This window comes from Eucyclogobius newberryi, unplaced genomic scaffold (genome assembly GCF_026437365.1).
Source record: "Eucyclogobius newberryi isolate DKJ021-1_F unplaced genomic scaffold, fEucNew1.0.hap1 SCAF_14, whole genome shotgun sequence".
In the NCBI taxonomy this organism is placed as follows: Eukaryota; Metazoa; Chordata; class Actinopteri; order Gobiiformes; family Gobiidae; genus Eucyclogobius; species Eucyclogobius newberryi.
The window spans coordinates 4,067,063-4,079,792 of NW_027315768.1; the positions used below are offsets into that span (position 1 = coordinate 4,067,063).

The 12,730-nt window shown below is 43.9% G+C and overlaps 1 protein-coding gene across 1 annotated transcript in view; it reads right to left on the reverse strand.

The window, feature by feature from the left end:
* Positions 1-2,052, reverse strand: part of cwc22 (CWC22 spliceosome associated protein homolog) — a 40,054-nt gene extending 38,002 nt beyond the window's left edge. The window contains exons 1-2 of the mRNA XM_072444193.1: positions 1,997-2,052; positions 713-754 (exon numbers count right to left, since the gene is read on the reverse strand). Of these exons, the coding sequence (XP_072300294.1) occupies positions 713-752 (40 nt within the window). The 5' untranslated portion in view covers positions 753-754; positions 1,997-2,052. The remainder of the gene's footprint in view (positions 1-712; positions 755-1,996) is intronic.
* Positions 2,053-12,730: the final 10,678 nt, after the last annotated feature.

Sequence of the window (12,730 nt, forward strand, 5' to 3'; positions counted from 1 at the left end):
AGGAGCAGCGGCTGGATGGTGTGGAAGGCGCTGGAGAGATCGAAGAACAGAATCCTCACAGAGCTGCCAGGCTTCTCCAGGTGAGAGAGAGAGCGGTGCAGCAGGGAGATGACGGCGTCCTCCACTCCGATGCCAGGCCAATATGCAAACTGCAGCGGGTCCATGGCTGAGCTCACTGTGGAGCGGAGGTGGTCCAGGACCAGCCGCTCCAGTGTCTTCATCAGGTGGGACGTGAGAGCCACTGGCCTGAAGCTGTTGAGGTCTTTGGGGCGCGGTGTCTTAGGCACAGGTACCAGACAGGAGGTCTTCCAGACCTGTGGTACCACCCTCAGCTTCAGGCTCATGTTGAAGACATGCTCCATCACTCCACACAGTTCATCTGCGCAGGACTTAAGGAGCCTGGGGCTCCTTAAGTCCTGCGCAGGCCTTAATACCACAGGCCTTAATACCACAGGCCTTAATACCACAGGCCTTAATACCACAGGCCTTACAATAACTCCTGTTCTATATGTAAAATATCATGAAAAACAGCTACAATTGCTAAGAATCCGTCTGTAGATAAATAAATTCCCTGTCTCCTTGGGGTCTTGTAGTTTAGACCTTTACTGAACTCACTTAAGGCATGCGATTCCTTAAAAACGAATATTTCTGTCTTCTATCATGTGGAAACTATCCACTAAAGTATACAAAATTTAAATTAATAAGTACGCACCACTGTGGTCCCTTTGAGCATGACTGTTGGGAGAATCCATTACTGTGGAGAAAAACAAACTTAGAATGACACATTTCAGTCATATTTTCATAGTTGTTATCTGGTCTTTACATACTTTAAAACAATTACACAAAGACATTTTATAACAAAGAGGCAATATTAAATCAAAATGTCAAACATTAATTTTTGTTCATTAATTTTCAATTATACCGCTTGTTTCCGTATAATTGTTTGACATTTAAAATAAATGTCAAACAATTACAACACCTATTTCTGGTTTTCATGAGTCAAAACACGTCTTCATAAACACTCTCTCTCTACAAGACTTCAGTCCAAATGTATTCTAAAAGTTCAACAGAAATAATCGTTTGACTGGTCGACTACAAAAATAATGTCAGTTGCCGGCCCAAGTCTCAGCACATTGATTCTGATTTTCTGCATTAGAATATTTGGTCACAAAATTAGTCGCTCATTATTTCAGTAATTAGTTAGTTATGATTATCAAAGTTTCTTACAGACTCATTTTTACGGGTATTGGGGTACATCACATTGAATTGCAATATAAAACTTAGAAATGTGTAATTAGAGTAAATATGTATTCACCGTGATCTCTATGCCAACATTATGAACCGTTTCTGACCAAGGTGTCAATCATTCTAGACATGCTTAGAAGCAAAGTGACGGTCACACCGAGGGGCATTGTAGTGTTATTGTACTTTTACTGTTGGAGGAAGAACATTATTTAGAGAGTAATTTAAAGTTATGGATGATGGGAGAGAGAAATTAGACTAAAAGTTTGAATGGGAAGAATAAAGGTTCAACGGCAGAAGATCAGAGCATTAGAAGCCATCAGATAAAACATGTTCAAAAACTACTGAACCTGAACATTCACTAGAGACAATGCCCTGAATGTTGATGACAAATGAAAGCGTCACAGTTCCTCCAAAACAAAAGCTGGTGAGTTTGTGGCGGTGCTTTTTGAATCACATCCAAGATTCAACCCAAAACAGAGCTAAACCCAGATGTACAAGAAAAGCAGCAGAAACAATGTGTCTCGTTTCACCTGGGTCCGCAAATAACCGCTATAATTGTAATAATCTGACTTCTCATTAGCTGGGGCCATGTGTGAGGGTTTTCGACAGTTAGCTCCGATGCTAACCTGTGCTAGTTCACCGATAAATACTCTTTTGATGAAAATAACACATCATCTTTATGAGCTTTTAGTAAAACTCAGATGTGTAAACCCGGGTCGTGTCAGCAGATGATGTTTTAATCCGCGCTCACCGTTTTTCGTGGACTTAAGAACAAACCCCGTCGCTCTTGAGCGCTTCCTTCTGCTCCGTGTTGCTCCCAGTCACTTCCGGGTCACATGGAAAGTTGTTGCTCCCAGTCACTTCCGGGTCAGATGGTAGTTGTTGCTTCCTGTTCCTGATGCTGCAGGAGAATCAAGTGCTGCCCTCTTCAGGAGAGTTTTTACACTGCTACACAAACACTGACATGTTAAGTCCTACTTTATGTTTCAGTCGGTTGAAACAAGAGCAAGTAGATAATAAATAGAGTTAGTAGATAATAAATAGAGTTAGTAGATAATAAATAGAATTAGTTGATAATAAGTAGAATTAGTAGATAATAAATAGAGTTAGTAGATAATAAATAGAGTTAGTAGATAACAAATAGAGTTAGTAGATATCAGGTTGTATTGATATATTGACCAATATAAATAGGCATTTGTTTTGTCAGAATCAGAATAGGGTTCATTGCCATTTGTCGATAAACAAAATTCACAGACATAGGAACTTGGTCCTGGTGATTCATGCAACACAGACAACAATGAACACTTTATACAAAAGTGATATTTATAATAATAAAATATAGAGTATAACGTTATGTAGTGCAATATGAAGTAGTGATGTGTACATAATAAAATATAAAGTTATGTAGTGCAGTAGGAAGTGACAGTGCAGTGAGTACAAGGTGCTTTGGCAGTGTTCATGAGTTCAACGGCAGAGGGAAAGAAACTTATGACGGGAGGTTCAGGTCCGAATGGACAGATAAATTGATATCCGTCCATTTTGTGACAGTGACATGTAATTGCATTGTATGTGTGTATATGTATGTATATATACATGTATTTGCATGTGCAGTAAAGAGATTGAGAATGTCCATTATAATACTGGTCTGTCATAATGAGCATAAGGAAACAAAACCTTTTTTCTTTTCTTTTCCCTGCAATAGACAAGGCTATGTTATAATGTTATATGTTATATTATAACATTATATATAATATAATATAACAGTTACAATAATACGTCCATACATGTTTTACAGCCTAAAAGGTGGTTGAAGGAAGTTTTAAAGGTAAAACACAAATTTCAAGGTGACATCCTTTTACACAAACATGACAACAAAGGCCTTTTTGTATTCATGACATTAGCGTATCAAAATAAGACCTTTGTTATCATTAATTTATATGATTACAGTTCTAAATGTGAAAAATCTCAACTTTTATCCCTTATAGAAAATGATTGGATAAAATCATCCATTATATTATGATAATATCCAAAATAAGTCCAGCAGATCAAACAGATGATGGAAAAATTAAATTGGCCTCTTTACAAAATAAACTAGATGATCTTTACAATATCGAGCTGAAGGTGCTTTGTAAGATCTCAGCTAAAATGGTTAGAAGAGGGGTGGTGGTCCCTCTGTTCAAGAAGGGGGACCAGAGGATGTGTTCCAACTACAGAGGGATCACACTCCTCAGCCTCCCGGGTAAGGTCTATTCCAAGGCACTGGAGAGGAGAATCCGACCGATAGAACCTCGGATTCAGGAGGAGCAGAGTGGTTTTGGTCCTGGTCGTGGAACACTGGACCAGCTCTAGACTCTCCATCGGGTGCTCGAGGGTTCATGGGAGTTTGCCCAACCAGTCCACATGTGCTTTGTGGATCTGGAGAAGGCTTTCGACCATGTCCCTCGGGGTGTCCTTTGGGGGGTGCTCCGGGAGTACGGGGTCCGGGGCCCTTTGCTCAGGGCTGTCCGGTCCCTGTCTCCAGGAGCTGTGTTCGCATTGCCGGCAGTAAGTCAGACCTGTTTCCAGTGCATGTTGGACTCCTCAGGCCTGCGCTTTGTCACTGGTTCTGTTCATAGTTTTTATGGACAGAATATCTAGGCGCTGTCAGGGGTTGGAGGGTGTGGTCAGGGGTCGGAGGGTGTCCGCTTTGGGGACCACAGGATCTCATCTCTTCTGTTTGCAGACGATGTTGTCCTGATGGCTCCATCAAACCCGGACCTGCAACATGCACTGGGACGGTTTGAGCCGAGTGTGAAGCGGCTGGGATGAGAATCAGCACCTCCAAATCCGAGGCCATGGTTCTCGACCGGAAAAAGGTGGCTTGCCCTCTCCAGGTGGGTGGGGTGTCCTTGCCCCAAGTGGAGGAGTTCAAGTATCTTGGGGTCTTGTTCACGAGTGAGGGAAGGATGGAGCGTGAGCTCGACAGTCGGATCGGCGCATCGGACCGTTGTGGTGAAGAGGGAGCTGAGCCGAAAGGCAAAGCTCTCTATTTACCGGTCGGTCTACGTTCTGACCTCACCTATGGTCATGAGCTTTGGGTAGTGACCCAAAGAACAAGATCGCGGATACAAGTGGTAGAAATGAGTTTCCTCCGCCGTGTGGCTGGGCGCTCCCTTAGAGATAGGGTGAGGAGCTCGGCCACACGGGGGAGCTCGGAGTAGAGCCGCTGCTCCTCCACGTCGAGAGGAGCCAGCTGAGTTGGCTCGGGCATCTGTTCCGGATGCCTCCTGGGCGCCTCCCTCGGGAGGTGTTTCAGGCACGTCCCACCGGGAAGAGGCCCCGGGGAAGACCCAGGACACGCTGGAGAGACTATGTCTCTCGGCTGGCCTTGGAACGCCTCGGGATCCCCCCGGAGGAGTTAGAGGAAGTGTCTGGGGAGGAGGAAGTCTGGGAGTCCCTGCTCAGACTGCTGCCCCCGCGACCCGGCCCCGGATAAAGCGGCAGAAGATGGATGGATGGAAATGGAGAGAAGTTTATTCAACTTCATTCCATTAATTGAAAAGGCCAGAAACATTTTATTCCCTCCAAACATGTGACTTTGTGGTCCTCCATTGTGATACAGTTGTGCTCATAAGTTTACATACTTTGGCAGAATTAGTATTTTTTTGGAAAATATGAATATATTTATATATATATAATATACTAACTCAACACACAAAAGTTTACATTCCCCAGTTCTTAATACAGTGTATTGACCCTTTGACATCAATGACAGCTTGAATTCTTTTGTAGTAGTTGTGGATGAGGCTTGTTATTTTCTCAGATGGTAAAACTGACCATTCTTCTTGGCAAAAAGCCTCCAGTTCCTGTAAATTCTTGTGCTGTCTTGCATGAACTGCACGTTTGAGATCTCCCCGGAGTGACTCAATGATATTGAGCTCAATGTCCCGCTCGCTCTTAGCACACACACACACACACACACACACACACACACACACACACACACACACACACACACACACACATAAACACATACACACATACATACATACATATATATAGAGTGGAGAGAATGGAGTGGATATATATACACTGGAGAAGAAATCTTGCCTTCTTAAATGCCTCACACCACTGATAGTTCCGTCAGAGGTCATCTGGTATGACCTTCACATATGACACAGATTATTTGCTCCTTTTGCCCACGTCATGGCTCCCATTTTGACTTATTAGGCCCGAGCCCCAGCAGGGCGGAGGGCCTATTGCTCCCGCAACGCTGCCGAAGGCAGCGTTGCAACTGTCTGACCCCTGGCAAGTACAGTGAACTAGCCCATGCCGAAGGCATGGATCATGCATACTTACTCCTGCTATGACAGAAAAAGTCAACAATGAGTGAATGGGCGTAGCCCATTCACTCATTGTTGACAACAGCAGCGCGAAGCGCTGCATTCCTCCAAAAACCCTCCTGGCATCGTCCTGTACGCGAGAATCCATGCCGCAGGCATGGGCCATGCTTGTATCTGCTCAAATCAATGGAAGTCTATGGGGAGTGGGCGGGGCATCCCGACGGAATAGGGAGTGACGAGCGCGTAAGCGCTCGTAATGATGATTCCACCCCATGGCGGCATCGGGAAGGCTTAGAGCTTTCAAACGATGTATAATTTGTTGTTATAGTGGAAACGGCTATATTGTTTTTGCTAAAAATATTATTAGGCCCGAGCCCCAGCAGGGGGAGGGCCTATTGCTCCCGCAACGCTGCCGAAGGCAGCGTTGCAACTGTCTGACCAAACATGCGGGCGCAGCCCGCATGTTTGGTACCCCGTCGCCCCTGGCAAGTACAGTGAACTAGCCCATGCCGAAGGCATGGATCATGCATACTTACTCCTGCTATGACAGAAATAGTCAACAATTAGTGAATGGGCGTAGCCCATTCACTAATTGTTGACAACAGCAGCGCGAAGCGCTGCATTCCTCCAAAAACCCTCCTGGCATCGTCCCGTATGCGAGAATCCATGCCGCAGGCATGGGCCATGCTTGTATCTGCTCAAATCAATGGATGTCTATGGGGAGTGGGCGGGGCATCCCGACGGAATAGGGAGTGACGAGCGCGTAAGCGCTCGTAATGATGATTCCACCCCATGGCGGCATGGGGAAGGCTTAGAGCTTTCAAACGATGTATCATTTGTTGTTATAGTAAAAACGGCTATATTGTTTTTGCTAAAAATATTATTATTATTTTTCTTGTTCTTCTTCAGCGCTTTGAACTCTAATTTGCCCCCCTGAACATGCTCAAAAACTCACCAAACTTTGCCCAAAATTCAAAATCGGCGAAAAATTTTGTTTTTTCTGGGCCATTTTTTTTTTCGTTAAAAAATGGCGCGACAGCGCCACCGACAAAAGTCAAAATACATTGCGCCTATGGGAGACGCCCCGAGGTCAACTTTGTCGTAAAGCTACGAAATTCGGGACACGCATTCCTCTCGTGAGGACAAAAAAAAAAAAATCATTGTGGCCACGCCCCCAGACTTACCCTATGGCTGCCATCTTCCTTTGAAAATGAAAACACGCTGTGTTAGCCATTTTGTTCACGTCAAACTTTGACGAACTCCTCCTAGGGCGTTTTGCCCACCGACTTCAAAATCGGCGTACGTCCTCTGGACAAGTGGGGCATCTAAAGTTATTCAATTTTTTGAGATACCTTTTACGGTCTGTGTGCGGCGCAGCCGCAAAGTTGGACAACTTATTTTGGAATATTGCAGATCTAAAAATTGCTCCCATTTGATCAAAAAGAGTCCGATTAGGACCAAATTTGAATCAGTTCTTAAACTTTCTAGTTTGGACCAGTTTATGATGACAAAATTGAAATGGGCGCGATAGCGCCCCCTACAGAGTGACCTTTAAATTAACATTGAAGGTCAAAAATTAGTTTTACCAAAATTGTCTAAACTTTACCCAAAATTCTATTTTGCCGTTCCGATCACAAAAGCCAATCACAAAAATGCCTTAATTTTTTTTGCGTAGTCGTAGCGATGACATAAATCTCCCATGTTATCCCTATGGGAAAACCACAAAATCTCTCAAATTACCACATTTTTATGTTTTACACTTTAACGAAGTCCTCCTAGTGCGTTTTGCCCACCAACCTCAAAATCGGTGTACGTCCTCTAGACAAGTGGGGCATCTAAAGTTATCCAAATTTTAAGGATAACTTTTACGGTCTCTGTGCGACGGAGCCGCAAACGTTTCCCAGAATTCTGACTATTTGGCCTTCAGAGTGGCCTATAAACAATAGAGTTTTTCCAAATGACATGACATTTTGCACTAAATTCTAATTTGCCATCCTGATCATACAAGTATGAGAGCCAAAGTCATATTTTGTACGGCGTAACCGTAGCGTTGACAGAAACATCCCATGTTATCCTTATGGGAAAATCGTAGAATCGCTCAAATCACCACATTTTTACACTTCACACTTTAACAAACTCCTCCTAGGGCGATTGTCCGATCAAGCTCATATTTGGGGAAAATCATCTACACAAGCGGGCCATCAAAACTTACCCATATTTTGATTCTAAGTGCTACGGTCTCTGTGTGGCGGACCCGCAAATATATGTCAGAAATGGGAAAACAGCGAAATCTCCAAAATGACCACATTTTCACGCTTCACACTTTCACCAACTCCTCCTAGGCCGATTGCCCGATCAAGCTCATATTGGGGGAAATCATCTACACAAATGGGGCATCAAAAGTTATCCATATTTTGATTTTAAGTGCTACGGTCTCTGTGCCGTGGAGCTGCAAATATACTGTCACAAATGGGAAAAACGCCAAATCCTTGAAATGTTCACATTTATGCTTCACACTTTAATGAACTCCTCTGTGGGTAATAGCTCGATCAAGCTCATATTTGGGAAAAATAATCTACACAAGCGGAGCATCAAAAGTTATCCATATTTTTATTCCAAGTGTCACGGTCTCTGTGCGCTGGAGCTGCATATTTGACCGACATTTGTGTTCATTTGCACTGGTTGTCCACATGTCCAATGTGTCGCTGTCTTAGTTCTTAGATAATTGCGTTAGCGCCATCTCTGTAAAATGCAGAGAGCAGAGTCGGAAGGCCGGCGGCCCGCGAGGGCCGTTGGATGCCGCTTGCGGCTTTAATTATTATTATTAGGCCCGAGCCCCAGCAGGGGGAGGGCCTATTGCTCCCGCAACGCTGCCAAAGGCAGCGTTGCAACTGTCTGACCAAACATGCGGGCGCAGCCCGCATGTTTGGTACCCCGTCGCCCCTGGCAAGTACAGTGAACTAGCCCATGCCGAAGGCATGGATCATGCATACTTACTCCTGCTATGACAGAAATAGTCAACAATTAGTGAATGGGCGTAGCCCATTCACTAATTGTTGACAACAGCAGCGCGAAGCGCTGCATTCCTCCAAAAACCCTCCTGGCATCGTCCCGTACGCGAGAATCCATGCCGCAGGCATGGGCCATGCTTGTATCTGCTCAAATCAATGGAAGTCTATGGGGAGTGGGCGGGGCATCCCGACGGAATAGGGAGTGACGAGCGCGTAAGCGCTCGTAATGATGATTCCACCCCATGGCGGCATCGGGAAGGCTTAGAGCTTTCAAACGATGTATCATTTGTTGTTATAGTAAAAACGGCTATATTGTTTTTGCTAAAAATATTATTATTATTATTATTAGGCCCGAGCCCCAGCAGGGGGAGGGCCTATTGCTCCCGCAACGCTGCCGAAGGCAGCGTTGCAACTGTCTGACCAAACATGCGGGCGCAGCCCGCATGTTTGGTACCCCGTCGCCCCTGGCAAGTACAGTGAACTAGCCCATGCCGAAGGCATGGATCATGCATACTTACTCCTGCTATGACAGAAATAGTCAACAATTAGTGAATGGGCGTAGCCCATTCACTAATTGTTGACAACAGCAGCGCGAAGCGCTGCATTCCTCCAAAAACCCTCCTGGCATCGTCCCGTACGCGAGAATCCATGCCGCAGGCATGGGCCATGCTTGTATCTGCTCAAATCAATGGAAGTCTATGGGGAGTGGGCGGGGCATCTCGACGGAATAGGGACTGACGAGCGCGTAAGCGCTCGTAATGATGATTCCACCCCATGGCGGCATCGGGAAGGCTTAGAGCTTTCAAACGATGTATAATTTGTTGTTATAGTGAAAACGGCTATATTGTTTTTGCTAAAAATATTATTATTATTATTATTATTTTTCTTGTTCTTCTTCAGCGCTTTGAACTCTAATTTGACCCCCTGAACATGCTCAAAAACTCACCAAACTTTGCCCAAAATTCAAAATCGGCGAAAAATTTAGTTTTTTCTGGGCCATTTTTTTTTTCGTTAAAAAATGGCGCGACAGCGCCACCGACAAAAGTCAAAATACATTGCGCCTATGGGAGACGCCCCGAGGTCAACTTTGTCGTAAAGCTACGAAATTCGGGACACGCATTCCTCTCGTGAGGACAAAAAAAAAAAATCATTGTGGCCACGCCCCCAGACTTACCCTATGGCTGCCATCTTCCTTTGAAAATGAAAACACGCTGTGTTAGCCATTTTGTTCACGTCAAACTTTGACGAACTCCTCCTAGGGCGTTTTGCCCACCGACTTCAAAATCGGCGTACGTCCTCTGGACAAGTGGGGCATCTAAAGTTATTCAATTTTTTGAGATACCTTTTACGGTCTGTGTGCGGCGCAGCCGCAAAGTTGGACAACTTATTTTGGAATATTGCAGATCTAAAAATTGCTCCCATTTGATCAAAAAGAGTCCGATTAGGACCAAATTTGAATCAGTTCTTAAACTTTCTAGTTTGGACCAGTTTATGATGACAAAATTGAAATGGGCGCGATAGCGCCCCCTACAGAGTGACCTTTAAATTAACATTGAAGGTCAAAAATTAGTTTTACCAAAATTGTCTAAACTTTACCCAAAATTCTATTTTGCCGTCCCGATCACAAAAGCCAATCACAAAAATGCCTTATTTTTTACGGCGTAGTCGTAGCGATGACAGAAACCTTCCATGTTATCCCTATGGGAAAACCACCAAATCTCTCAAATTACCACATTTTTATGTTTTACACTTTAACGAAGTCCTCCTAGTGCGTTTTGCCCACCAACCTCAAAATCGGTGTACGTCCTCTAGACAAGTAGTGCATCTAAAGTTATCCAAATTTTAAGGATAACTTTTACGGTCTCTGTGCGACGGAGCCGCAAACGTTTCCCAGAATTCTGACTATTTGGCCTTCAGAGTGGCCTATAAACAATAGAGTTTTTCCAAATGACATGATATTTTGAACAAAATTCTAATTTGCCATCCTGATCATAAAAGTATGAGAGCCAAAGTCATATTTTGTACGGCGTAACCGTAGCGATGACAGAAACATCCCATGTTATCCTTATGGGAAAATCGTAGAATCGCTCAAATCACCACATTTTTACGCTTCACACTTTAACAAACTCCTCCTAGGGCGATTGTCCGATCAAGTTCATATTTGGAGAATACCATCTACACAAGCGGGGCATCAAAACTTACCCATATTTTGATTCTAAGTGCTACGGTCTCTGTGTGGCGGACCCGCAAATATATGTCAGAAATGGGAAAACAGCGAAATCTCTGAAATGTTCACATTTACGCTTCACACTTTAATGAACTCCTCTGTGGGCAATAGCTCGATCAAGCTCATATTTGGGGAAAATCATCTACACAAGCGCGGCATCAAAAGTTATCCATATTTTTATTCCAAGTGCTACGGTCTCTGTGCGGCGGCGCAGCAAATTTGACTGACACTTGTGTTCATTTGCACTGGATTGGCCATGTCCAATGTGTCGCCGTCTGTCAAGTTCTTTTTTTATTCAACACACAATAAGGGCGCCATCTTTATCAAGTCAAAAGCGCAGAGTCGGAAGGCCGGCGGCCCGCGAGGGCCGTTGGATGCCGCTTGCGGCTTTAATTTTTCTTGTTCTTCTTCAGCGCTTTGATCTCTAATTTGACCCCCTGAACATGCTCAAAAACTCACCAAACTTTGCCCAAAATTCAGAATCGGCGAAAAATTTTATTTTTTCTGGGCCATTTTTTTTTTCGTTAAAAAATGGCGCGACAGCGCCACCGACAAAAGTCAAAATACATTGCGCCTATGGGAGACGCCCCGAGGTCAACTTTGGCGTAAAGCTACGAAATTCGGGACACGCATTCCTCTCGTGAGGATAAACAAAAAAAATCATTGTGGCCACGCCCCCAAACTTACCCTATGGCCGCCATCTTCCTTTGAAAATGAAAACAGGCTGAGTTAGCCATTTTGTTTACGTCAAACTTTGACGAACTCCTCCTAGGGCGTTTTGCCCACCGACTTCAAAATCGGCGTACGTCCTCTGGACAAGTGGGGCATCTAAAGTTATTAAATTTTTTGAGATACCTTTCACGGTCTGTGTGCGGCGCAGCCGCAAAGTTGGACACCTTATTTTGGAATATTGCAGGTCTAAAAATTGCTCCCATTTGATCAAAACCAGTCCGATTAGGACCAAATTTGAATCAGTTGTTAAACTTTCTAGTTTGGACCAGTTTAGGCTGACAAAATTGAAATGGCAGTGATAGCGCCCCCTACAGAGTGACCTTTAAATTAACATTGAAGGTCAAAAATTAGTTTTACCAAAATTGTCTAAACTTTACCCAAAATTCTATTTTGCCGTCCCGATCACAAAAGCCAATCACAAAAATGCCTAAATTTTTACGCCGTAGTCGTAGCGATGACAGAAACCTCCCATGTTATCCCTATGGGAAAACCACAAAATCTCTCAAATTACCACATTTTTATGTTTTACACTTTAACGAAGTCCTCCTAGTGCGTTTTGCCCACCAACCTCAAAATCGGTGTACGTCCTCTAGACAAGTGGTGTATCTAAAGTTATCCAAATTTTAAGGATAACTTTTACGGTCTTTGTGCGACGGAGCCGCAAACGTTTCCCAGAATTCTGACTATTTGGCCTTCAGAGTGGCCTATAAACAATAGAGTTTTTCCAAATGACATGATATTTTGAACGAAATTCTAATTTGCCATCCTGATCATACAAGTATGAGAGCCAAAGTCATATTTTGTACGGCGTAACCGTAGCGTTGACAGAAACATCCCATGTTATCCTTATGGGAAAATCGTAGAATCGCTCAAATCACCACATTTTTACGCTTCACACTTTAACAAACTCCTCCTAGGGCGATTGTCCGATCAAGTTCATATTTGGAGAATATCATCTACACAAGCGGGGCATCAAAACTTACCCATATTTTGATTCTAAGTGCTACGGTCTCTGTGTGGCGGGCCCGCAAATATATGTCAGAAATGGGAAAACAGCGAAATCTCTAAAATCACCACATTTTTACGCTTCACACTTTAACGAACTCCTCCTAGGCCGATTGCCCGATCAAGCTCATATTTGGGGAAAATCCTCTACACAAACGGGGCATCAAAAGTTATCCATATTTTGATTT